We start from the raw sequence: 26,714 nt of genomic DNA, 5'->3' as shown, positions 1-26,714 counted from the left end.
AGCACAGTCCCCGGTCTAGTCTTGCTCTAAACTCTGCATCAGACAGCCTTTTCACCGACGGTTCCCCTTTCTTGAAGTTACCTTTAATAGGTATGGTGATCTGTTTCATTTGGAAATCGGTCTTCCTTGGTGGTGGCTTATCCACATCTCCCGGCTTCTTGACCTTAGATGATCCTCCAACCTCCCACTCTGTCATTCCTAACTCCATCTTGGACAGCTTTAAAGCGTAGTTCCGATCATTTACTAGCTGTGCTTCCCTCATACAATCCTCAAGTGTTTGGGGATGCCTACTGATTACCTCGGCTTGTAGGGAAGGTTCTAACCCCGTGACAAACGCATCAACCAACACACTTTCTGCCATGTAGGGTAGTGGGGCTGAATAGGTCACGAATTTTTTGACGTATTCATTATAGGATCCTTCTTGTTGAATCCTAATCAATCTTGCTCCCAAGCTCTTTTGTCCCGAGTCTCGAAAAAATTCAAACATTCTACTCTTCAGATCCTCCCATGACTCCACCTTCTTCCTATTATGACTCCAACGGTACCAATCCACCTCATCTTGGCCAAAACTTACAACAGCTACCTTGACTTTTTCACTCTCAGACAGGTTGTTTATCTCAAAAAAATGTTCAGCTCTGTACACCCATGATTCAGGGTTTTCTCCAAGGAACATCGGCATCTCCAGTTTTTTGTACTTGCTCCGGTCAGCTACTGTTCCATTGATCTCTGTCATCGGCTCGGTTTCATCCATCTTCCCCTTTAACTTCATCACTGAACCGTCTGATGTGGTACCTGACTCTTCTTTTTTCTTGTAACTATGATTTTCCTTCATTTCGTCAGCCAAACGTTCTACAGCCTTCTTCATTTCCAGCAGCATTTCTTTCATACTCAGGAGTTCCTTTTCAGTACCCTCAACTCTTTCTTCCATCTGTCTTTGGGCCATTTGCCTCGTGATCACCCCCAGTTTCTAGAGGCTCTGATACCAATTGTTAGGTTTCCCAAAAAGAAAACTGTAATAACCTAACTTAATGGCAGGGAAACAGAGTATCCTCTGTTGTTTTATTTATTTATAATGCCAAATACATTCATAAGCTTTAAACAGTAAAGAACATCAAAGAAAAGCAATAACAAATAGCATACCAACAAGTAGTCTACCCTAGGATGCCTTGGCTACAGCAGCCGCCCTCCCAAACTTTTATCAAAATTAGACCTACCTCCCCAATCCCAAAAAGATGCTATATATAGGCATTATCCAACCTTCTCTCTCTCCCCCCCTGGGTCCCACACGCACGATCTCCCATTTATTTTCCTTTTCCCACATTCTTGTCCAGCTGAATTACTTTTCTGTCCCTCCTCTTATATGTATGCAATATGGGGGGTCTTACAATACCCCTTGGTTCCACATTCACCTTGTCCTCAAGGTGGAAAGAAGGGAATTGTTGATTCATTTGATAAACTGATTCCCACGTAGCATCACTCTCTTGTAGGCCTTGCCATTTGATTAACCACTCGTTAGCCCCTAACTCCTTATTCCAACGGATTCCGAGGACATTTTCTGGTTGAAGCTGTAATTCAAAGTTTTCTGTCAACATGGGGTGCTGGTGCTGAACCACTTGCTGTGCCCCCAGCTTGGGTTTGAGCTGAGAGATGTGGAATACATTGTGTATTGCTGCCTCCGGAGGAAGGTCCAGCCGATAAGCCACAGCTCCAATTTCTTCAATGATCTTGTAAGGCCCATAATACCTAGGAGCCAATTTTTCTGATTTCTTCCGAGCCAAGGAGCGTTGTCTGTAAGGTTTGAGTTTGAGATAGACCTCCTCTCCCACCTTTAGCTTAAGTTCCCTTCTCTTTAGATCAGCAAACTTCTTCATGCGATTTTGAGCTAAAGTCAAATTTTTCTTCAAGGCACTCAAGGCTGAATCACGTTCTTTCAGCAATACTTCCACTTCATTGTTAGTAGTTTTCTTGTCCTCGTAGGATAGCAAAGGGGGAGGGGAACGACCATAAACTGCCTCAAAAGGAGTAGTTTTTGTAGATGCGTGAAAGGCAGTGTTGTACCACAATTCGGCCCACGGTATGAACTGATCCCACTTGTGCGGCTGCTCATTGCAAAAACATCTCAAGTAAGTCTCCAAGCATTGATTTACTCTCTCAGTTTGTCCATCCGTCTGTGGGTGGAAAGCTGTACTTCTTTTCAATAAGGTCCCCATGGATGCGAATAGTTCCCTCCAAAAATTGCTGAGGAAGATCTTGTCTCTGTCAGATATGATAGAATTTGGAATTCCATGGCGCCTAACTATCTTGTCAATGAAGGTCATCGCTACTTGTTTCGCCGAGAAGGGGTGTTTGAGAGTGATGAAGTAGGCATATTTAGTGAGACGATCCACCACCACCATAATTACATTCATGCCTCCTGCCTTAGGTAATCCTTCAATAAAGTCCATTGTCCAATCTTCCAGGATTTTGTCCGGAATGGGTAGGGGTTGAAGAACACCAGCCGGTTTAGTAGCTTCATATTTGTTCCGCTGACATACTTCACACTGTTCCACGTATTTTTTGATATCATTCTTCATCCCCTGCCAATAAAGTTCCCCACTCATCCTTTTGTACGTTCGTAGGAATCCCGAATGGCCTCCTAGCACTGAATCATGAAATGTGTGCAGCAATCTTGGAATGAGGGAGGAAGTTTGGGGTAGTACAAGTCTTCCTTTATAGAGTAACCTACCATTCTTCCACTCGAATTTTCCATCCACTTCTTGTTCCTTCTTCAGCTTTGTCACAATTTTCTGTAGCCCTTCATCTTTGTCAACTTCCTCACACACAACACTGATGTCGACAATACCCGAAGTTGTCATCTCATGAAGCTCTATCTTCGGTTCCACTCTTGAGAGGGCATCTGCTGCCTTGTTGAGTTGGCCCGGTTGGTAGAGTATTTCAAAATCATACCCTAGGAGTTTGGTTAGCCATTTCTGGAATTGGGGCTGCACTTCCCTCTGCTCCAGCAGAAACTTCAAAGCCTTCTGGTCTGAGAGTATAGAAAATTTCCTTCCCAATAGGTAGTGCCTCCACCGTTGTACAGATAATACCACAGCCATCAATTCTCTTTCATATATGGACTTTGCCTGGCCTCTTTGCGAGAGTTTCTGACTATAAAAAGCTATGGGATGCCCTCTTTGCGATAAAACTGCTCCCAAGCCGCTGCCTGAAGCGTCAGTTTCTATGGTAAATGACAAACTCCAATCGGGCAGTGCCAAGACTGGTATCGTTGTCATTGCCACCTTCAGCCTGACGAATGCTGTTTCAGCGTCTTCATTCCATTTAAAAGCATTTTTCTGTAATAGTTTAGTAAGGGGGGTTGCAATGTTGCTGTAACCCTTAACAAACCTTCTGTAATATCCAGTCAGCCCCAGAAATCCTCTTAATTCAGTCACATCGGAAGGTCTTGGCCAATTTACCATACTTCTAATCTTATCTTCATCTGCCTCTACCCCTGCCTTAGATATTTGGTGTCCCAAATATTGGATTTTGGAATGAGCGAACACACATTTCTTGTGATTGGCATAGAGTTGATTATCCCTTAACACAGCAAAAACCATCCCTAGGTGTTTCTCATGTTCAGTGATGTCCCTGCTATATACTAAGATGTCATCAAAAAATACCAACACACAACGTCTAAGGAAAGGCTTGAAAACCTGATTCATTAGTGATTGAAACGTTGCTGGTGCGTTGGTGAGACCGAAAGGCATCACTAGGAATTCATAATGGCCTTCATGGGTGTGAAACGCTGTTTTCTCTATATCTTCTTCCTTCATTCTAATTTGGTGGTAACCCGATTTGAGGTCCAGTTTAGAGAAAACAGCTGCTCCATATAACTCATCCAATAGTTCTTCAATCACCGGAATAGGAAATTTATCTGAGATTGTAGCTTGATTCAACTTCCGGTAATCAACACAAAAACGCCACCCTCCATCTTTCTTTTTAACCAGGAGAACAGGGCTGGAATATGGGCTTCGGCTTGGGCGGATGACACCATCTTGCAGCATTTCAGCCACTAGCTTCTCTATCTCCCCTTTTTGGATATGTCCATATTTATAGGGTCTTACATTGATCGGCTTTTGGTCGGGTAGTGTCAATATCCTGTGGTCGATATCTCTCTTTGGAGGGAGTCCCTTTGGTGTGGTAAAAATATCTGTGTACTGTTGTAGTAAAAACCGAATCATAGGGATATCCGCTTCATCTCCATCCTCTTTCTCATCAGTCTTGTAAGTATCATCAGTTTCTACTTCCATGTTTGCCCACTCCAATAGAAATCCTTGATCCTCCTCTTGCCATGTCTTTTCCAATGTCCTTAGTGAACATTCGGCCCTGATGAGGGAAGGGTCTCCTTTCAATACGATCTGTCTACCACCGTTCCAAAAGCTCATCGTCAAGGAAGGCCAGTGGATCTTCATAGTACCTGTGGTGTCCAGCCACTGCATTCCTAAGACAGCATCAACCGAGCCCAGTTCTACCGCTAAGAAATCTGCTATGATGGTAATTTCGTCAAGCTTCAATTCCACTCTTCGGCATATCCCCTTTCCCTTACAGCGTGTTCCATTTCCTATGGTATAACCGAACGAAGTGTGTGGATCCATTCCCAGCTCTAATTCTGCTGCCAAAGAGTGATGGATGAAATTATGGGTTGCCCCGCTATCAATTAGTAACACTACCTCCTTCTGCCTTATCCATCCCTTGAGTTTCATCGTTCCTTTTGCGGAAATCCGAGTCATGGTCTTCAGTTCAATTGCAGCCTCATCGGTAAGTTCTAAAGCCTTCAGCTCTACGGTTTCCTCGATTACTTCCTCTTGGCTGTCTCCTTCTTCATCCTCTTCTTCTTCATTCATGATGAAGAACATCAGTTCTCTTTTCTCCTTGGTTTTGCACCGGTGACCAGGAGAATACTTATCATTACATCTGAAGCACAGTCCCCGGTCTAGTCTTGCTCTAAACTCTGCATCAGACAGCCTTTTCACCGACGGTTCCCCTTTCTTGAAGTTACCTTTAATAGGTATGGTGATCTGTTTCATTTGGAAATCGGTCTTCCTTGGTGGTGGCTTATCCACATCTCCCGGCTTCTTGACCTTAGATGATCCTCCAACCTCCCACTCTGTCATTCCTAACTCCATCTTGGACAGCTTTAAAGCGTAGTTCCGATCATTTACTAGCTGTGCTTCCCTCATACAATCCTCAAGTGTTTGGGGATGCCTACTGATTACCTCGGCTTGTAGGGAAGGTTCTAACCCCGTGACAAACGCATCAACCAACACACTTTCTGCCATGTAGGGTAGTGGGGCTGAATAGGTCACGAATTTTTTGACGTATTCATTATAGGATCCTTCTTGTTGAATCCTAATCAATCTTGCTCCCAAGCTCTTTTGTCCCGAGTCTCGAAAAAATTCAAACATTCTACTCTTCAGATCCTCCCATGACTCCACCTTCTTCCTATTATGACTCCAACGGTACCAATCCACCTCATCTTGGCCAAAACTTACAACAGCTACCTTGACTTTTTCACTCTCAGACAGGTTGTTTATCTCAAAAAAATGTTCAGCTCTGTACACCCATGATTCAGGGTTTTCTCCAAGGAACATCGGCATCTCCAGTTTTTTGTACTTGCTCCGGTCAGCTACTGTTCCATTGATCTCTGTCATCGGCTCGGTTTCATCCATCTTCCCCTTTAACTTCATCACTGAACCGTCTGATGTGGTACCTGACTCTTCTTTTTTCTTGTAACTATGATTTTCCTTCATTTCGTCAGCCAAACGTTCTACAGCCTTCTTCATTTCCAGCAGCATTTCTTTCATACTCAGGAGTTCCTTTTCAGTACCCTCAACTCTTTCTTCCATCTGTCTTTGGGCCATTTGCCTCGTGATCACCCCCAGTTTCTAGAGGCTCTGATACCAATTGTTAGGTTTCCCAAAAAGAAAACTGTAATAACCTAACTTAATGGCAGGGAAACAGAGTATCCTCTGTTGTTTTATTTATTTATAATGCCAAATACATTCATAAGCTTTAAACAGTAAAGAACATCAAAGAAAAGCAATAACAAATAGCATACCAACAAGTAGTCTACCCTAGGATGCCTTGGCTACAGCAGCCGCCCTCCCAAACTTTTATCAAAATTAGACCTACCTCCCCAATCCCAAAAAGATGCTATATATAGGCATTATCCAACCTTCTCTCTCTCCCCCCCTGGGTCCCACACGCACGATCTCCCATTTATTTTCCTTTTCCCACATTCTTGTCCAGCTGAATTACTTTTCTGTCCCTCCTCTTATATGTATGCAATATGGGGGGTCTTACAATACCCCTTGGTTCCACATTCACCTTGTCCTCAAGGTGGAAAGAAGGGAATTGTTGATTCATTTGATAAACTGATTCCCACGTAGCATCACTCTCTTGTAGGCCTTGCCATTTGATTAACCACTCGTTAGCCCCTAACTCCTTATTCCAACGGATTCCGAGGACATTTTCTGGTTGAAGCTGTAATTCAAAGTTTTCTGTCAACATGGGGTGCTGGTGCTGAACCACTTGCTGTGCCCCCAGCTTGGGTTTGAGCTGAGAGATGTGGAATACATTGTGTATTGCTGCCTCCGGAGGAAGGTCCAGCCGATAAGCCACAGCTCCAATTTCTTCAATGATCTTGTAAGGCCCATAATACCTAGGAGCCAATTTTTCTGATTTCTTCCGAGCCAAGGAGCGTTGTCTGTAAGGTTTGAGTTTGAGATAGACCTCCTCTCCCACCTTTAGCTTAAGTTCCCTTCTCTTTAGATCAGCAAACTTCTTCATGCGATTTTGAGCTAAAGTCAAATTTTTCTTCAAGGCACTCAAGGCTGAATCACGTTCTTTCAGCAATACTTCCACTTCATTGTTAGTAGTTTTCTTGTCCTCGTAGGATAGCAAAGGGGGAGGGGAACGACCATAAACTGCCTCAAAAGGAGTAGTTTTTGTAGATGCGTGAAAGGCAGTGTTGTACCACAATTCGGCCCACGGTATGAACTGATCCCACTTGTGCGGCTGCTCATTGCAAAAACATCTCAAGTAAGTCTCCAAGCATTGATTTACTCTCTCAGTTTGTCCATCCGTCTGTGGGTGGAAAGCTGTACTTCTTTTCAATAAGGTCCCCATGGATGCGAATAGTTCCCTCCAAAAATTGCTGAGGAAGATCTTGTCTCTGTCAGATATGATAGAATTTGGAATTCCATGGCGCCTAACTATCTTGTCAATGAAGGTCATCGCTACTTGTTTCGCCGAGAAGGGGTGTTTGAGAGTGATGAAGTAGGCATATTTAGTGAGACGATCCACCACCACCATAATTACATTCATGCCTCCTGCCTTAGGTAATCCTTCAATAAAGTCCATTGTCCAATCTTCCAGGATTTTGTCCGGAATGGGTAGGGGTTGAAGAACACCAGCCGGTTTAGTAGCTTCATATTTGTTCCGCTGACATACTTCACACTGTTCCACGTATTTTTTGATATCATTCTTCATCCCCTGCCAATAAAGTTCCCCACTCATCCTTTTGTACGTTCGTAGGAATCCCGAATGGCCTCCTAGCACTGAATCATGAAATGTGTGCAGCAATCTTGGAATGAGGGAGGAAGTTTGGGGTAGTACAAGTCTTCCTTTATAGAGTAACCTACCATTCTTCCACTCGAATTTTCCATCCACTTCTTGTTCCTTCTTCAGCTTTGTCACAATTTTCTGTAGCCCTTCATCTTTGTCAACTTCCTCACACACAACACTGATGTCGACAATACCCGAAGTTGTCATCTCATGAAGCTCTATCTTCGGTTCCACTCTTGAGAGGGCATCTGCTGCCTTGTTGAGTTGGCCCGGTTGGTAGAGTATTTCAAAATCATACCCTAGGAGTTTGGTTAGCCATTTCTGGAATTGGGGCTGCACTTCCCTCTGCTCCAGCAGAAACTTCAAAGCCTTCTGGTCTGAGAGTATAGAAAATTTCCTTCCCAATAGGTAGTGCCTCCACCGTTGTACAGATAATACCACAGCCATCAATTCTCTTTCATATATGGACTTTGCCTGGCCTCTTTGCGAGAGTTTCTGACTATAAAAAGCTATGGGATGCCCTCTTTGCGATAAAACTGCTCCCAAGCCGCTGCCTGAAGCGTCAGTTTCTATGGTAAATGACAAACTCCAATCGGGCAGTGCCAAGACTGGTATCGTTGTCATTGCCACCTTCAGCCTGACGAATGCTGTTTCAGCGTCTTCATTCCATTTAAAAGCATTTTTCTGTAATAGTTTAGTAAGGGGGGTTGCAATGTTGCTGTAACCCTTAACAAACCTTCTGTAATATCCAGTCAGCCCCAGAAATCCTCTTAATTCAGTCACATCGGAAGGTCTTGGCCAATTTACCATACTTCTAATCTTATCTTCATCTGCCTCTACCCCTGCCTTAGATATTTGGTGTCCCAAATATTGGATTTTGGAATGAGCGAACACACATTTCTTGTGATTGGCATAGAGTTGATTATCCCTTAACACAGCAAAAACCATCCCTAGGTGTTTCTCATGTTCAGTGATGTCCCTGCTATATACTAAGATGTCATCAAAAAATACCAACACACAACGTCTAAGGAAAGGCTTGAAAACCTGATTCATTAGTGATTGAAACGTTGCTGGTGCGTTGGTGAGACCGAAAGGCATCACTAGGAATTCATAATGGCCTTCATGGGTGTGAAACGCTGTTTTCTCTATATCTTCTTCCTTCATTCTAATTTGGTGGTAACCCGATTTGAGGTCCAGTTTAGAGAAAACAGCTGCTCCATATAACTCATCCAATAGTTCTTCAATCACCGGAATAGGAAATTTATCTGAGATTGTAGCTTGATTCAACTTCCGGTAATCAACACAAAAACGCCACCCTCCATCTTTCTTTTTAACCAGGAGAACAGGGCTGGAATATGGGCTTCGGCTTGGGCGGATGACACCATCTTGCAGCATTTCAGCCACTAGCTTCTCTATCTCCCCTTTTTGGATATGTCCATATTTATAGGGTCTTACATTGATCGGCTTTTGGTCGGGTAGTGTCAATATCCTGTGGTCGATATCTCTCTTTGGAGGGAGTCCCTTTGGTGTGGTAAAAATATCTGTGTACTGTTGTAGTAAAAACCGAATCATAGGGATATCCGCTTCATCTCCATCCTCTTTCTCATCAGTCTTGTAAGTATCATCAGTTTCTACTTCCATGTTTGCCCACTCCAATAGAAATCCTTGATCCTCCTCTTGCCATGTCTTTTCCAATGTCCTTAGTGAACATTCGGCCCTGATGAGGGAAGGGTCTCCTTTCAATACGATCTGTCTACCACCGTTCCAAAAGCTCATCGTCAAGGAAGGCCAGTGGATCTTCATAGTACCTGTGGTGTCCAGCCACTGCATTCCTAAGACAGCATCAACCGAGCCCAGTTCTACCGCTAAGAAATCTGCTATGATGGTAATTTCGTCAAGCTTCAATTCCACTCTTCGGCATATCCCCTTTCCCTTACAGCGTGTTCCATTTCCTATGGTATAACCGAACGAAGTGTGTGGATCCATTCCCAGCTCTAATTCTGCTGCCAAAGAGTGATGGATGAAATTATGGGTTGCCCCGCTATCAATTAGTAACACTACCTCCTTCTGCCTTATCCATCCCTTGAGTTTCATCGTTCCTTTTGCGGAAATCCGAGTCATGGTCTTCAGTTCAATTGCAGCCTCATCGGTAAGTTCTAAAGCCTTCAGCTCTACGGTTTCCTCGATTACTTCCTCTTGGCTGTCTCCTTCTTCATCCTCTTCTTCTTCATTCATGATGAAGAACATCAGTTCTCTTTTCTCCTTGGTTTTGCACCGGTGACCAGGAGAATACTTATCATTACATCTGAAGCACAGTCCCCGGTCTAGTCTTGCTCTAAACTCTGCATCAGACAGCCTTTTCACCGACGGTTCCCCTTTCTTGAAGTTACCTTTAATAGGTATGGTGATCTGTTTCATTTGGAAATCGGTCTTCCTTGGTGGTGGCTTATCCACATCTCCCGGCTTCTTGACCTTAGATGATCCTCCAACCTCCCACTCTGTCATTCCTAACTCCATCTTGGACAGCTTTAAAGCGTAGTTCCGATCATTTACTAGCTGTGCTTCCCTCATACAATCCTCAAGTGTTTGGGGATGCCTACTGATTACCTCGGCTTGTAGGGAAGGTTCTAACCCCGTGACAAACGCATCAACCAACACACTTTCTGCCATGTAGGGTAGTGGGGCTGAATAGGTCACGAATTTTTTGACGTATTCATTATAGGATCCTTCTTGTTGAATCCTAATCAATCTTGCTCCCAAGCTCTTTTGTCCCGAGTCTCGAAAAAATTCAAACATTCTACTCTTCAGATCCTCCCATGACTCCACCTTCTTCCTATTATGACTCCAACGGTACCAATCCACCTCATCTTGGCCAAAACTTACAACAGCTACCTTGACTTTTTCACTCTCAGACAGGTTGTTTATCTCAAAAAAATGTTCAGCTCTGTACACCCATGATTCAGGGTTTTCTCCAAGGAACATCGGCATCTCCAGTTTTTTGTACTTGCTCCGGTCAGCTACTGTTCCATTGATCTCTGTCATCGGCTCGGTTTCATCCATCTTCCCCTTTAACTTCATCACTGAACCGTCTGATGTGGTACCTGACTCTTCTTTTTTCTTGTAACTATGATTTTCCTTCATTTCGTCAGCCAAACGTTCTACAGCCTTCTTCATTTCCAGCAGCATTTCTTTCATACTCAGGAGTTCCTTTTCAGTACCCTCAACTCTTTCTTCCATCTGTCTTTGGGCCATTTGCCTCGTGATCACCCCCAGTTTCTAGAGGCTCTGATACCAATTGTTAGGTTTCCCAAAAAGAAAACTGTAATAACCTAACTTAATGGCAGGGAAACAGAGTATCCTCTGTTGTTTTATTTATTTATAATGCCAAATACATTCATAAGCTTTAAACAGTAAAGAACATCAAAGAAAAGCAATAACAAATAGCATACCAACAAGTAGTCTACCCTAGGATGCCTTGGCTACAGCAGCCGCCCTCCCAAACTTTTATCAAAATTAGACCTACCTCCCCAATCCCAAAAAGATGCTATATATAGGCATTATCCAACCTTCTCTCTCTCCCCCCCTGGGTCCCACACGCACGATCTCCCATTTATTTTCCTTTTCCCACATTCTTGTCCAGCTGAATTACTTTTCTGTCCCTCCTCTTATATGTATGCAATATGGGGGGTCTTACACAAAAATAACTGATGAATGTGATGTAAATGCAGAATTTCAGAAATTTTGTTTGATAAGAAAGAACAAAATATCATTCAAGGACTGAAAACAACAGCATCAGGGCAGGGAGATGAGAGACCCCCCACCCAAGGAACTACTTACAAAGAGCTTGCCAATCCAGAAGAATTAATATCAATTGCAGAAATAATATCAATGGAAGGATTTAAACCCTATTCTTTGCTTTAAACCAAGTATTCTGATTCGGACTAAGAACTGAAGAATTAAAGCCACAATCGTACCTGGGATTACAGGTGAACTTGAAATTGCAACTAATGGCTTTCCACATTTGCCATCTACACGTGTGGGAAGCCAATACAAGGACAAATATGTCCCCACATCATCAAGAGAAGGAGTGTATGTTCTGGCACAGTATGATAACTATTCAATTCATTTATTTATCAAGTGAACTCAGTTTAATGAATTTGAAATCAAAAGTCACTTACAGCGTCCTATCACATGTGACAGCGTCTTCACAAGAATTCAACAAGTCCCCTAGCTCAGATTCTTCCAGCTTATGCCTTGTCCTGTACCAGATATACTGTCCAGCACCTTCATGCCCACCAAAATACAACTTGATTGGAACTACCTCTTGGCCCTCACAGCAATCTTGTATCACAAGATTTAGTCCCACAGGTTCCCCTGTACCAAAGAAAAGGGGTATTCAGTTGCTAAATAAAATGCGTTTAACCATATGATAGACTTTTGTACCGTTCATCTTTGTATCCTTATTGTAGTTTGAGCATTTGTCTCATTTCATTAATTCAACAAAGAGACTTGCTTTTGTTTTAAAAAAATGCATTTAACCATATGCAAGACTTTTGTACAGTTCATCTAGTAAAAACATGCCAGTTCATTTGAGGGAATAACAGATTCAGAAGAATGTTTGAAAGGTGGAGTATGGTCTGCAAAAAAATGCAGGAAAGTGGAAAGCATAAACACTTTGGCAGTGCCTCGGATTTTCCTTCTCCGTGTGGGATAAAGAACAGAGAAACTAAGAGCCATCAATTTTCTCTTTCGTTGGCACCGCAAAGAGAACAAATAGCAATATTTTAATTAACTGGGCGGGATGACTGAGCTTCATATGTATGTTGAAAACCATTCCCATTCCACTGATTAATTCCCCGTCTAGTGGGTACCACCATTATGTAGACCTAGTTGAGATGTCCAGATGCGCCTCCTGATCCTTATTTTGGTTTCTTTGTCTTTGTTCATTGTATAATTCTCTTGCACTTTGAGTTATATCATAAAGAAGACAGGTCTCCTTTTTCAAAAAAGAAAAAAGATATAAATTACCTGGAGCAATTGCATCAGATATTACACTTCTTGGGTTTCCTTTCATTCCGTCATCTCGTACTGGAGTGTAAACAAGTTCAATATGGCTTCCCACATCATCCAAAGTTAAATCCAGAAATTCTGTTATATAAGAAAATTTAATGAGAATTTTTAGTTCAGAAGAAACTAAACCAATCAAATAACCAAACATGATCTCACCATCTTTCCCACGTTCCTCCTTTACTCCATTATTATTAACCCTAAACCACTCATGATGACAATCTCCTCTTTCCCTGCAGTTAGAGAACAAGTAAACAAAAGAAAAGCCTTGAAATCAATAACAAAAGTATGTTTCTCGAAATCACACCCCCCACTATAAGTTGCATTGATGCTCAAACGTTGGCCCTCAACCAGCAATCCAGCAATCTCCAAGGACTGACAAATGGGAGGACCTGCATTATATATCACACATACATATAAGAAGCTTCAACAAAATCTAGAGTTATTTTTTGTTTAAAAAAATATATATTTATAGCACAAATATGCCGACTTTATGTAGATTTTGATACACATGACAAAATAAAACTGGGATTTAACAATCCCAGCTAAAACTTCTAAATTTTATTTATTTTCTTTTAATTTTTTTTTAAAATTTATATAAGAAACAGAAACTGTATTCACACAGAAAAAGAAGGCAGCCTAAGGACAGAAGACGAGAAGACCCCCACAAGAAACAAGTGAATGAGAGAGTCTTCTAATTGTTAAAAATCATTGAGAGGCTGTAATTACAAAAGTGTTTGGTATAGTTAGTGCAACACCGAGAGGTTGTGTGTTGAACCACATTCCAAAAAGAATCAAAAGAATCAGACTTATCTTTAAAAAAATTTATATTTCTCCCATTCCAAATGCAGCAAAGAAGGGGTCTAGTAGCACATCTCCATAGAACTTCTAAATTTCTAACAAGGTAAACTACAAGAATTTGTTGCCTCTTTGAAGAGCTAAAGGGAACGGAGCTCCTCACAAAATTTTCTTATGTGAAAACGAAAAGAATTAGATTTACCAGGTACTATAGGTCCAATTTGTTCAGAAATAACAATAGGACCACGAGCCCAGTCATTTCTCACAGGCTCGCATGAAACAGAAATGAGGAAGCCAATGTCGTCAACTGATAGCATGTATGTAGCAGAAGTTGCACCCCTCACTTCATTCTGGTTCCCGTCACTGCTAGTCTGTACCAACAATAAACCTTGAGACATAAAGTGGTTGTGCACACACCAACCAGCAAATAAATGAATTTCATGGTATGACAGACTTTTAAATTACCAAATTTGAATTTCCTACTGGCTAGTACCATCCTTTTCTGTTTTAATCTTGTTCAAAATGACCCAATATTGTTTTTATCTTGTCAAAGTAACAATGAAAAACTTTTTGATACGAAGTTACACAATAGATGTAGAGGTTGAAGAAAGTACTCGAAACCACCGAAAAACTGATTCACCCTCATCACCACCCCAGTAGCTTTTGTCAACACTGAGAATTGTTCCCTCAACAACAGTTCCAACAATCTGCAAAGACAGCAATCTCGGGCTACCTGGTCATCAAAAACCAACTTGAATAGAAACTAACTTCAAGAAAATAAGTATAGCCAAACAATAGAACAGAGCTCATTATTTTATTTGAACAACTATAAAGATTGCTTGTCTCAAACAAATAAACAAATAAAAGAACTACAAAGGTTGCCCACAGCATAGGAAAAACTAAATGTTTGAACCCAATAAATGACGTTGACTTGTCTGATGGAGGCATTATTGTAACCTTCTGTCTCCTAGTGAGATTTTTTATGTTCAAGAAAGGTCATAACAGCAACTAGAACTAGCAAAAAGGAAATTACCAGGACGAATTCGCTCTTGTGCCATGCAAATTCTTGGCTCGCCCATTATCCCATCATCACGAACAGGTGTACATTGAAATGAAATAAATTTGCCAATAATGTCCTTGGTAATCCGATACTGAAGAAGCCCCAAAACCTCGGGTATTAGAGTACCAGTGTCATTTTCAATCTGCAGATTCGTAGAACGGTTACGTCAACATAATAGAAGTTTAGCAACTTATCCAGAAAAATAAACCAAACGCATTTTCAAGCAAAATGATGATTATAATCATCAGGCTAACCATCAGTAGTTTGTTAGGCCATCAATCAAGTGAATAGGAGAAAGTAAAGGATGGCCCCGAAAAAATAAACAAGTATTAAAATTTTACCCTGAGCAGTAACTGCACTTAGGAGAAAGCAATAGTCTTGGGCTTTGCACTTGATCCTAAATAAGTATTAAAATTTTACCCTGAGCAGTACTGCAGTAAAAATAAATTCCTAAATCCTAAGTGAGGTTCTACAAAGTAACAGTTAGCAAGGTGATCCATGAAATTTGTGTAAAATTAGTCCCTAAGTTCCAAATGGAACAATTAAGTGCCCAAAGTTTAGAAAATGATCGATTTTGGTCCCTCTATTGATGAAATCTATTAATATTTAGCAGAGGCTAATGAGGTAACTTTTTAAAATATAATAAAATATATATTTTTTAAAGGAAACGAATCTCATTTAATAATAATAATAATGAGTCAGAAGCTCAAAGTACAAGAGGATTATACAAAGAGCTAAGAAAAAACCAAGGATCGGTAGATTTACCCAAACATCTCAACTAGGCTGACACCCCTTAGCGTCCTCATCATATCCGAAAAAGAAATAAGATAAAACTATAGAAACATGTAAAATGAGGTCAATTGAAGCCCTCTACAGCACCAGTACATCAACGAGAATATCAATCAAATCAAAACAGAACAAAAACCATGCCCAATGTTTAATAGATCAAAACTGGGCTAAAAAAATCTTAGAAAATAAAACAGCTATTATTAGAATAATAAATATTATTATTATTATTATTATTATTATTATTATTATTATTATTATTATTATAACTATTATTATTATCATAATTAATTATAATAAAAACAAACCCATTTCCCCTCCCTTCCCTTCCCAACTTTTTTCCACTCCCTTATCCCATCCCCCAAATGCCAATGTTGGCATCAACACTTTTGATGACTCTCTGCTAAGTTCGCACATTTTTTCACCTTACCTACTAAAGTAGCAAGAAACCTTCACATATTTGTTTTTTTCAAAATAAGTAGAGGAAAATAGAGAACACCGCGAGCTACTCATGTTAATGAAAAAATGCTACCATCCATTTGATTCTACACAATAAATATAGGCGGTTGTGGCCAAACAGTAGGCCTACTACATGTTGACTAACAATTGAGAAAACCCATGGTGATTATCCATACAATAAATTATTATTATTGCACGTGACAACGCTACACCACTTAAAGGAACAAGACCAAAGAGCATACCTCATGAAGATACCATCTATAAATGCTTTTTCCTTCGTGGCCCCCAACATAACCATATGATGCTGTTAATATCCCGCCTTCAGTGTAATCGCCAGTAATTGATAAGAAGTTCAAGCTAGGTGGAAGAGCTACAAGAAAGGAAACTGAATAATGAGACATATCCAGCATGAATTACACGCTGATAGGGCCATAGATATCTTACGCCCAATAAGACATATGTTGAACATGTAGGCTGAGATTTACTTTACAAACTAATCATGGTTCAACTCAAAGTGCTATTTATAAAGAGCAGGCATCGTACAAGCACGTTATTTTTCACCACATTCCCCTCGCGGTGCAAATGGTTTGGTTTGCGCTGCCACATGTATATTTGTGTTCAACTTTTAGTTTAAACTGGTTTAGTTACCTAATCATTTCCGACATACTTGATAAAAGGAAAAATTTATGCCTCAGAAACTTTCATAATTGGGATAAGAGCTCAAGAAATAAAATGTAAGATTGTATGCATCATAGGGAGTAATTTTAAAATAGTTAAAATCACTTTTATCAATTCAAAATTACTCTAAAGCACGTCTTTACTCATTTAAACTCAATTTAATATTTGATTTTACACTTACAAATGCAGTTTCACACGATCAAGATTGATTTTGAACCATTAAAAGCATATTTTGGAGTGACTTTACCATCTTAAAATTACTCCCAAATATGTCATAAAGCACATTAAGGTCCTAAAATTATATTAATTGACTATATGAACAATCCTCACACTTCGAGTAATTGAATTTTCAATAAATTTAAAGACATAAAAAACAAAGTAAGAATTGCTTACTATCAACTGGACTATCTGATATTGCATAAGCTGGTTCACCAGATTCACCATCTGGAGTCATTGGAGTGAATTTTGCAACAATATAGAAGCCAACAGCGCCTAGAGGTATGCGGAATGCCTAGACACACAAGGTAGTATTCTGTATTCTAATATTTGAAAATTGCCTAGTGCAATTGACAATGGATCAAGTTTGCTACTTACCTTTGCAATTTTGGATGTGCTTAATGCCTCAAAACCATCCAAACTTTCCAATATTGAAGAACGTGTTTTAAACCATTGTACTCGACTGGAGCCTTCACTTCCTCCAGTAACAGTACCGGTTACAGTAATCTTACTGTTCTCTCTTATATCTCCAATTATCCTCACGTTCATGACTTTTGGGGGAGCTGAAATTGGGGAAAAAAATGGAAAAAGAGGGAACATACATGAGTAAAGTAATATTCATCACACATACACACACAAAAGAAGCACCACATAATTAGTCAAAACTCTAACTGAGTAGAAACATACTTCAATTTTTTTTATAAAAGAAACATACTTCAATCTAAAACAATGGCGTGCAGTTGATGATTACAAAAAACGTGAAATATTATTGAGACCATCCTAGCAGAACATATTCGGCCGAGACCAAAGGTCCATTGAGCTATTATGCATGCTTTAGCTAGAAGGAGATTCATCCAAACAAACTTTGGTTCTTGTCTCTTTAGAACTCAAGAATACAATTGTACAACCTAAAAAGCACGAAATATTTACACCGACAAAGAGGTGTTAAATCTAACTAGAGCAGAATAGTATTAGCAGGCGCACCTAGATATCTCAACTAGGTTAACACTCCTTTAGCATCTTCATCAGATCCTTCAAACAAACATCAAAAATCTCGACCAAATCTTATATATTCGGCCATTACAAAGAGGACAAAGAGATTATTAATCACTCTTTAGCTTGAAGAATATTCATCCAAACAAACTTTTGTTCTTGTCTCTTTAGAACTCAAGAATACAATTGTACAACCCCAAAAGCACGAAATATTGTCGCCCTTTCTGTCTCGGCAAGCTCTAGGTTTTGTTCTTTTAGTCATACATTTTGTCTTATTCAAACTTTGTTTTGTTTCTTAAGCTTGTCCATACAATTTTTTGTTGTATTTTTTCTCATACCATCTTGTACTAGGACGTTTAGTTTTCTGGTTTGTTGGTTTGTTCCCTATTTTTAGTCTACTTGGATATTTTATAGGATATGACGTTGGTGCTAAGAGAGTGTCAACCTAGTTAAGATTTATGGTTCCTGATCCCTAGACCTTGTTGATTTTTTTATTTCGTTATTGTACCTTGAGCATAGTTGCATTTCATTATTTCATTGAAAAAGTATCAGTCGAGCTGCCCTTATATTATGAAATTCAATAACTCGACTCCAAATAGAGGTTCGAAGAAAGTCGACTGATAAGGAGAGGAGAGGCTCAAAGTTTAATAAGGGTTGAATCAGGGACTGTTCAGGATCAAAGCTCATTGAATAAAGAGAAAAGGAGTGCAAAAATGAATCATTAGATTTTGATTAGGACTGAGGGCTCGACTGAAAGGAGCTCGTTTTCGTTTCACCAAAAACACAAATAGAAACAACAGCGACAGCAAAAAGTGTTGCCCTATGCCTCATTTAATATATTTAATATTCAATTTTTTCTGCCAAAGGACATTACTAGAAACTTAAAGATCACCAAATTGAAACTACTCAAATTACCTGGTTTAACTACATTAGATGTCACTGATACGGATTCACCTTCTTGCCCTAAGACAACATTAAATAAGATTACCGATTATTTTCACAGCAACCAAATTTATAATATTAGACCAACTATTGTGAAACAAAAGGGCAAAAGGCAAACCCTCCAAATTGACAGGCACATATACAAAAGTTAATTGCCGTCCAACGTCTTCTTTATTTAAGGTATATTCACATGTACCAGAAGACACCAAATCAAAACCTCTGCAAAAGAAGTAAAAAAAAATTAATAACAGGATATAAAAACTATCTACAATCAACAATTTCTATAACCAAAAATGTTGCGACTTCAAATCTGTTTTTTTAAAAAGAAAAGATGGTATTAGGAACGCCTTGGAGGAATATCATCTAGGCTTATTAAAACACAATATAGTTTATAAAGAATTGGTATTCTAGCAATCCAATCAGATTAGTAGCATCACAAATGAACTAATGCGAGTAAATATGTGACAGGAGCAGAAGGGGCACTGAAACGGCAGATAGAAGCAACATAACAAAAAATATGCATTAGCTGAGGTTTATCAAGTTCATTAAAAGCATAGGTCATTATGGAGCAGAAGAAAATTATCCAAACAAAGATGATGTTCTCTTTAGGATGAAACAAGAACATGTTGCTTGTTATCTAGAACTGTTTTTATTTTTCCTTTACCAATTAATGAAAAGTTTGTTTTTCATTGTAAAAAAATGTTAACTTATTACTCACCCAGTATCCCGGTTCTCATACAACCATTCAAACTTGCTTGGGCCTTCTCTTCCGCCAAAGTAATCACCAACTCCCTTGATACTAATTCCTTCAACAACATCTCCTATTATTCGAACGTTACTAACTGACGGGGGAGCTGCCATCAGAGGTCATGATTAGCTTCATTTCTAATACTGTTTTCAAATAAATAAAATTGAGAATATTTACCCTAAGAAAGAGCTAAAAACTAGTTCATTTTATAAGTTACATCCTTATTCCTTCCGAGGGCCAATTTCTATTACTCTTGTCCTTCATGCATTATTTTTGTTTTTTTTTTATTCAGATAGAAACTTGAGAGCTAAAATATAATGAAAATAAAACATAAGAAAATTACTATATAAGCCAAAAGTATTCAAGGTACTTGGGCGAATCTACTCTCTTTTTCTAAAAATGGAAACAAGCCTCTTATTAATAATAGTAGTGCAACTTATGCTCAAAGTACAAGAGGAAAATGCTAAGAGCGAAAAGGGCCAAAAGGACTAAAAGAACAATCAATACAAAAGAACAAACGAGTTGATCAAAAACTTCTACACGGATTTACTAAAGAACAAATGGACGAATCTACTCTCTTGAGATACACTGGAGCCTAAATCAACTAAACAAGTTCTCATGTTCCTCAGAGCCCACCTTTTTATTTTTAAGGAACTCCTAACTCACCATCTTGATTTTATCCCCGGCTGTTAAGTTCTAACATTTTCTTTCATTCTATGTTTTTGAAAACTATAATTCAATAGACCTAATGAAACAATATGCTGGAGGCAACATAAGAAATAAAAATGTAATAAAAAAACAAAACAAAAAATGAGCCGACACAAAAACACGGAAAAAAAAGCTAAAAAAGCAACAACAAAAAATTACAAAAAGGGCTCCAATTGTTGAGGATATAAATAAAGGATAAGTACTCAACTTTTTTATCTCCCAGCGAAATTTTTTCCAGTACATAAGTGTATTATATTTTGATAGTAATCAGTGACAGGTAAGTCAATCGATAAAATGCAAATTCTTAAAGAATAATAACAACATACTTACTTTTTTAGGACAATAGAAAAAATATAACTAGGACTGAGAAAACATCTATGCAGTTCTTCATTCACATACCAGCTTTGATGAAATCAGTATACTTATACTGAGGTTCGCCTTTGGCACCTTCTTCTGTAACAGGTGTGTACATGAAAACCAAGCTTGAATCAATATCATCTACTGTCAAGCAATACTCCTCGTCTTCTGCTCCAACAATAACAACAGGAGGGCTGTTCCATTTTCTCCTTAACCAACTGAAGATGTAAAGAGAGTTTTTCAGAAAACGGCCGTGCTTAAAGCATATGTGCATGTTCAAGCTACTATATGGTTGTTTGGGGAAAAAGGTTAAGCTTGGCTTGGCTTGGCTGGCTAATCCCCACCCCAACCCCCTACTTAGGACATGCGTTAAAAATATATATTTTTAAATATGAAAAAAAGGCTCAATTTCTGGAGTTCTCTCACGTGATGGGGTTAGTTTGTTGTCAGCAAACAACATTAAGAGGAAATTTCTTGAATTCTTTGACTGCATTAAACCATTAAAATGAGATCTTGAAGACAGGAGGGGGACATACTCCACTCAAAAATATTGAATCACTTGGAACTTTTGAGTTCCATAATGCCCGATATATTTCCAAAGGCGTCCAAAGACCAACACCTAGCTTCTCGAAAGTAGGATGCTGTGAACAAGTCTCTACATCCCAATGGACAAAAACCAAACCATAAAGAAATGAAGCAATACAAGAAGGTCAAAGATAACTCAGCTCCTTACACCAAGCACAAGCCAAAAGAGAAAGCAATTCCTATTTTCAACAGATAAGCAGTAAAAGAATCAAACTTCAACCAGATTTTGTAGCTGCTATCCAGGATCATATTACAGTCATCAAAACAATATGGATCACATTGAAACTAAACCAGTGGACCAAAATTAGTAACTAAAACTCTACGTACAAGTCCTAATATTTACTTACATGAGAACTATCCATTGGAAATTTTGAAGGCTTTCATTTTTATCATGATGCCAACAGACAAATAGAATACATAACCCCTTTAATTAAATCTTACCTGGCAACACTTTTCCCAGGAGATCCTCCACACCATGCAACGACAGCTGAGCCTTTGATAATATTACCCTCCACAAGCTCCCCGTGAACTTCGAGGTTTACAACCTTCGGAATTTTGCTTCCTTAAGAAAATAAAATACAAAGATATAACTGAATAATGCCATTATATAAGCTGCTTGTAAGTAATTATGAAGATAGTTTGTATGAAATCCAACAAAAGAACAACGATAAGAGAAAAGTAATCTTTCCCTCAACTTTTTTTTTTTCCCCTTTTTTGGTGGAAAGTTATTAGTTCCTCTAAACTTAATTTCTTTTCTTTTGTGTAATAACATATTCACTGAGTGTTAAGATGAAAAAGTACTTCCACAAATTACAAAAAGATTTTTGAGGTAACCATAGTTGGAGAGTAATTACAGAAGAACTTAGGGGAAGAGCTCATAGTTACCATCCCCTGAGCTAGCTAACATTGCTATTTATTCTTACTCAGAAGCCATGCAATCTAACTTCAAAAAACTAGAGTTACCAAATAAATCAACTAGGAAGCAAGTAAGACAGAAATTTCATAGCTCTCTAGAACTTGTACTTGGATAAGAACCAATTACATCCTTTCAGGTGGCCTCTTGTCATTTTCATTCTTCTAACTCAAAGCAGAATCTCCTTGTACACGAGCCATGCTAATCTACTTTGTACCTTTCCAATTTTATCGGATGTCCCCAAAGGGACAACTCAAAGCAGAATCTCAGAGCCATATTTTCACCACTCGCCCAAATGCATACAGAATTAGGAGGCTTTTTCTCAGACTTTGACTGGCCTATGGCTACTCCTAACATATTTATGCATGGTTATCCTTGATCCTCCTCTTTCCAATGAGGAAAAAAGATATTTGGCTTCATTCAGTTTGGTCGCAGAGGAATGAAAGCAATCACCGTATCTTCCAAGATGGAGAAGATTTTTTTCTATAAAAGGATAGGAGAAGATATTTGAAGCTCTTTTTTCATCTGTCTTTTTTACATTATCTTGGTGTAAAAACGTCTCACCCCCTTTGACAATTACAGCTAGAGCACTCTTTTATACAGATGGAGGAGTTTTTGGTAACCACTTTTTGAGGGTGAGTATTTCAGTTCTTTTGTACAATTCTTCTCAATGAAATTGTTTCTTATCACATAAGTAAATAAATAAGAAAGAAAGAACGAAGAAGTGGCAGGGTTCTTCCGTAAATAAAAAAACACTAGATACTTGAAGGAAAAAAGCAAGAACACATATAATGAACCCCAAAAACATATTTTAGTGAGAGAACATCCAATCCCGCCCATTTGTTCACCAAACAAAACAAGCATAGGTACCTGGGGCAACTGGAGACGATATTGCAAATATGGAATTATACTTTGTATCTCCAAGGGTGGGAGTGCACTCTACTTTTAACACTTTTCCAATATCTTCATGTTTTGGCCAATATACCTTCCCAAGAAGTACCACCAAACATCACCGGCATGACATAAGAATGATGTTCTTCAATTTAATCATAAGGTTAAAACAGAAAAATATATCACTCTAGGGCCTCTTACCTCAGTAGTAGCATCAGGTATAGCAGCAAAATTCGTAGCTATTCTCTCCCCAATAAACCATTGATATGTTAGCACCAACTGTGTGTCACTTGCATTGTCTTCTGGGTCAAATGAGAAATTGCAGCGACAAGGATCTTCTTCGAAAGGGCGATCAACAGACGCTTCCTTGAGCAAATACCCAGGGGGAGAATGATCTTTCCATTTCTCAAGAAGAAAGCGAAAAGTTGAGTCTGGTCATTTAAGGAACACATGGGGAGAAAAAATTAGCATTAATCAAAGAAGATCAAAGGGTCTAATCGACATAATTTTATGCCAAATCCATCCATGGAAAAAACATTCGAACCATATTTTTACATGAACATGATCCTATTTGTAAACCAACTTATTTCTCTTTTGATTTACACATATTTGATTGTAAGCGTGAGGATTCTACAATTGACCAATGTATTCATAAATAAATTAAGCATAACTTGATGAATAGGAATTCCCTTTGGGAGTTGAGTTAGTATTTTTGTTTTAATCTCGGCCCCTTTTTTAGTTATGCTCCTTTTTATGGGTTTTATTTTAGTATGACCTTTTAGTTTGTCATACATATAAAAACTAAAAACGGAAGAAGAGAACTAAGATACGGTATTATTTAATCACCAATTGAACCAAAAGTATAGCTGACAGATGAAGGTAAATTTAATATTATAACGACACTCAAACACTTTCACTTCACTTGTGAGCTTCGACTATGTAGAAGACCCAACTAGTGGAAATCAATAGTAATTGGGGGAAAAAAACATTGCAAGAATTTGAATACATGACCACTTGGACCTCCTATTCTGATACCATTTTAAATCATCGTGACCCAAAAACTTAAATTAATGAGTGGAGATGAATTTAATATAATATTAACATTCTAACAAATATTCTTTGCCTCCAACAGTTGGAAGTGTATGTGATATTCCTATGCTTTTCTAACTACCCATAAATGGTTTAGCAGTTGCCCATCAACTAAATCTTTTCATTCTCCTTGATGAGATATTTTTCTACCATAAGTCCACGCTACCTAGTTTCAACAATATCAAGTAACCTGATTCTTGCAAAATCATATGCAAACTCTTTGTATAAAGAATCGAATGAAATAGCTTCACAAAGTTACTGAAAGATAATGAACGTGGTTTTAAAAGCATAATAGGAAAGACCTGTTGCATGCTCTGGACGGCAAAACTCCCATCCATCTCTAATGCATAGACCAGTATGTGCAGGATAACGCTTAGCCAATGCAACCTCCTCTCGGGTAAGATCTGTCCAAAATTTTCAAAATATAAAAAAATAATGGCTAATAGCTAACAGTCAGTACAGTGTATCATACATATTCAGCCTTTGCTATTTCCGTCAAATAGTATCTCTTCATGAAACATAGTTTCTTTTTAATTCTCTTTTTTTTCCTTTTTGTTTGTGGATAACGAACGAAGAAGAGTATAATCGACACAAAATAAAGAAAGCCTACAACTTAAGGCCCATCAGACAGTGGAAGAGATGGCCCCACCCAAAGAAACTATACAATATTCGACATCCGTAATCATAAAGAGGTTGTTTCGGCCCAAAACTTCAGGTAGGTGAAGTGGGACATTATAATCCACTCCTTGTTTGGGGCACTAAATATAATAGTTGGTGCTTTCATTAAATTCGTAATCATAAGGAGAGGGCCAACAATTCCAATATAGATATCTGTAATATAAATTTTAATTAGGTTACCTCTATCATTAAATTTTTTCAAAGTAGGACCGACCAACAAGATGGAAGCAGCTTCTAAATGTGCCATTTTGAGTATAGGATTCTCCTCTACACGTAAATGCTGCACCATAAGAAGGGCTAATGAACTTTAACATTGCCTCTATTCAAGAGTTTGATATGAGATGAACAATAGTCATTAAGCATAAGTTAGTTTTGAGTGAACAAATTTTACAAGAACATATGCCATTTTATTTGTCAAGCAAACCTTTTCGGCCTAGACATGCATAACAATTTTGAGTGGTTGAATTTAGTGCACGTATAGTTTTACGTAAACCTATCTAAACAGACAACTAACCTCTAGTGCTGGTAAATGAGGAAACCCCTTGAGAGTTGAAATTCTGTTTTTGCTGGCAGCTAGTACCTGCAAAAACATTTGAAGCTTGTCTTAAATAGAAGAGAGAGGGAGGTTGAAAGAATTTAGTATGGCCTGCTGACAAAAGAAAACGTTTGATTGATAAAAACCTGCAGTCGAGGCTGACTTGCCATTGAAAGTGACTTCAACTTATTTTGGGCAACAGAGAGAAACTACATGACAAGGAAATGAAAAAAAAAAGCATAAATAACAAAGAAAAGGAGCAAGAATGTCAAAAGGCTTGTGAATGACCATTTTGGGCTGGGCAGGATCGGGTGGGTATGAGTGTTTTATTTCAGCTTTTACCTCCAAATTTGGTAATTGTGGAAGACTTGCTAAGGAAGTAATTTGATTTCCAGCCAGATACAGTTGCTGTAACCATCAAAAACATTTAGCAATAATAGTTAATCTTGGACACAACAAATGCTTTTCATGTTTCATGCTAGCTAAGCAAAGAAAAGGAGAAAAAAAATGTGAGATAATACCTGAAGAGCTTTGCAATTATCAAGAGGTTCAAATCCAGGTCCTTTAAAATCATTGAAACTCAAATCAAGAACCTGAAAATAAAGGGGGGTTAGAAAATTAAGACATTGAAAACAAAAACACAAAAGTCGTCAAAAAGTTATGATCAACGTTACCGAGTTTAATGTCTGCTTTATTGATTAACTGTGTTTAGTTCATTGCACATACGCAATGCACATCAAAAGAAATTAATGTGGATATAAAGAAATGACAAACCTTGACTCTTTTCAGTATCTCTACTCCTTCCAATGTCGACAAGAGGTTGTCCCTCAGATAAACGAACTACCAAAAAGAATATTGGCAAATCAGTTATCATACACTTAAATTACCAGCGAAGAAAAAGTGAAGAACTTGGTTGAATTGTGATGGAAGATAAGAAAATATATGACAGGGTATAGAGAGAAAGGAAGAGTGATGCTTATATCTTCCCTTAAAAATCCATTTATGTTTATTCAAATATGAACCTATTGGGTTTCTAATAATAGCTCTTCTGATCCTTTTCAGGGAAGTTACTTTTAAGGTGTAGGATAGCATGGAAGGTGCTTTCACCCTTTTTCTTTGAAAGGAGACAAACTTCTTTAATGATGATAAAATCTCGAAGTACAAGAGATATATACATTGAGAATAATAAAAAAGTATAAGAGCAAAAAGCTAGGAGATCAGAAGGTGCACCCGGGCATCTCAACTAGGGAGATTAGAAGGGGCCGTTGGAAACATGCCAAGCCCCTTTCTCCTTCCATGGAGAAAAATATACGAATGAAAACTATTAGAACTAGTGGGGCTTGGTGTATGTTGAAACCCAAGGGTTCTTTTGTATTTTGTAACCCTAATTATTCTTTCCTTTTCTGTTTAAGCCTTGCTGTCTTTTTATTCCCCTCTCTTGTATTATGTTGATTCACAAGAAAATAATATGACAATTCTCTCCCATGACTTTTCTCCCTGTACTAGGATTTTCACATAGATCTTTGTGTTCATTCTTCGTCATTATTTTAATACAAACTACTCTGATGATCAAAAAGTGAGCTTAAGGAAAGCTAAACGGTTGAGA

General features: G+C 38.6%; 1 protein-coding gene and 1 non-coding gene across 3 annotated transcripts in view; both read right to left on the bottom strand.

The window, feature by feature from the left end:
- The window catches only part of LOC103484321 (187-kDa microtubule-associated protein AIR9), a 42,365-nt gene that overhangs the window by 11,923 nt on the left and 3,728 nt on the right, over positions 1-26,714 (bottom strand). For both annotated transcript variants that reach the window (XM_008441336.3, XM_017043837.2), the window contains 25 exons: positions 25,883-25,948; positions 25,630-25,701; positions 25,451-25,516; positions 25,255-25,317; positions 25,088-25,153; positions 24,754-24,853; positions 24,198-24,299; positions 23,008-23,237; positions 22,786-22,900; positions 21,444-21,564; positions 20,460-20,635; positions 19,323-19,458; positions 18,723-18,823; positions 18,578-18,625; positions 17,048-17,232; positions 16,847-16,964; positions 16,018-16,145; positions 14,504-14,672; positions 14,085-14,203; positions 13,673-13,841; positions 12,980-13,064; positions 12,832-12,905; positions 12,634-12,753; positions 11,784-11,979; positions 11,580-11,701 (listed from right to left, as the gene is read on the bottom strand). In XM_008441336.3, the coding sequence (XP_008439558.1) occupies positions 11,580-11,701; positions 11,784-11,979; positions 12,634-12,753; positions 12,832-12,905; positions 12,980-13,064; positions 13,673-13,841; positions 14,085-14,203; positions 14,504-14,672; positions 16,018-16,145; positions 16,847-16,964; positions 17,048-17,232; positions 18,578-18,625; positions 18,723-18,823; positions 19,323-19,458; positions 20,460-20,635; positions 21,444-21,564; positions 22,786-22,900; positions 23,008-23,237; positions 24,198-24,299; positions 24,754-24,853; positions 25,088-25,153; positions 25,255-25,317; positions 25,451-25,516; positions 25,630-25,701; positions 25,883-25,948 (2,947 nt within the window). The remainder of the gene's footprint in view (positions 1-11,579; positions 11,702-11,783; positions 11,980-12,633; positions 12,754-12,831; positions 12,906-12,979; positions 13,065-13,672; positions 13,842-14,084; positions 14,204-14,503; positions 14,673-16,017; positions 16,146-16,846; positions 16,965-17,047; positions 17,233-18,577; positions 18,626-18,722; positions 18,824-19,322; positions 19,459-20,459; positions 20,636-21,443; positions 21,565-22,785; positions 22,901-23,007; positions 23,238-24,197; positions 24,300-24,753; positions 24,854-25,087; positions 25,154-25,254; positions 25,318-25,450; positions 25,517-25,629; positions 25,702-25,882; positions 25,949-26,714) is intronic.
- LOC127150785 (U6 spliceosomal RNA) lies at positions 22,065-22,165 on the bottom strand. Its single transcript, XR_007823366.1, has one exon. It is a non-coding gene; the product is annotated as a U6 spliceosomal RNA (small nuclear RNA).

The sequence above is a fragment of the Cucumis melo genome, chromosome 8, assembly GCF_025177605.1.
Source record: "Cucumis melo cultivar AY chromosome 8, USDA_Cmelo_AY_1.0, whole genome shotgun sequence".
NCBI lineage: Eukaryota > Viridiplantae > Streptophyta > Magnoliopsida > Cucurbitales > Cucurbitaceae > Cucumis > Cucumis melo.
This window is presented reverse-complemented; position numbering and strand designations above follow the sequence as displayed.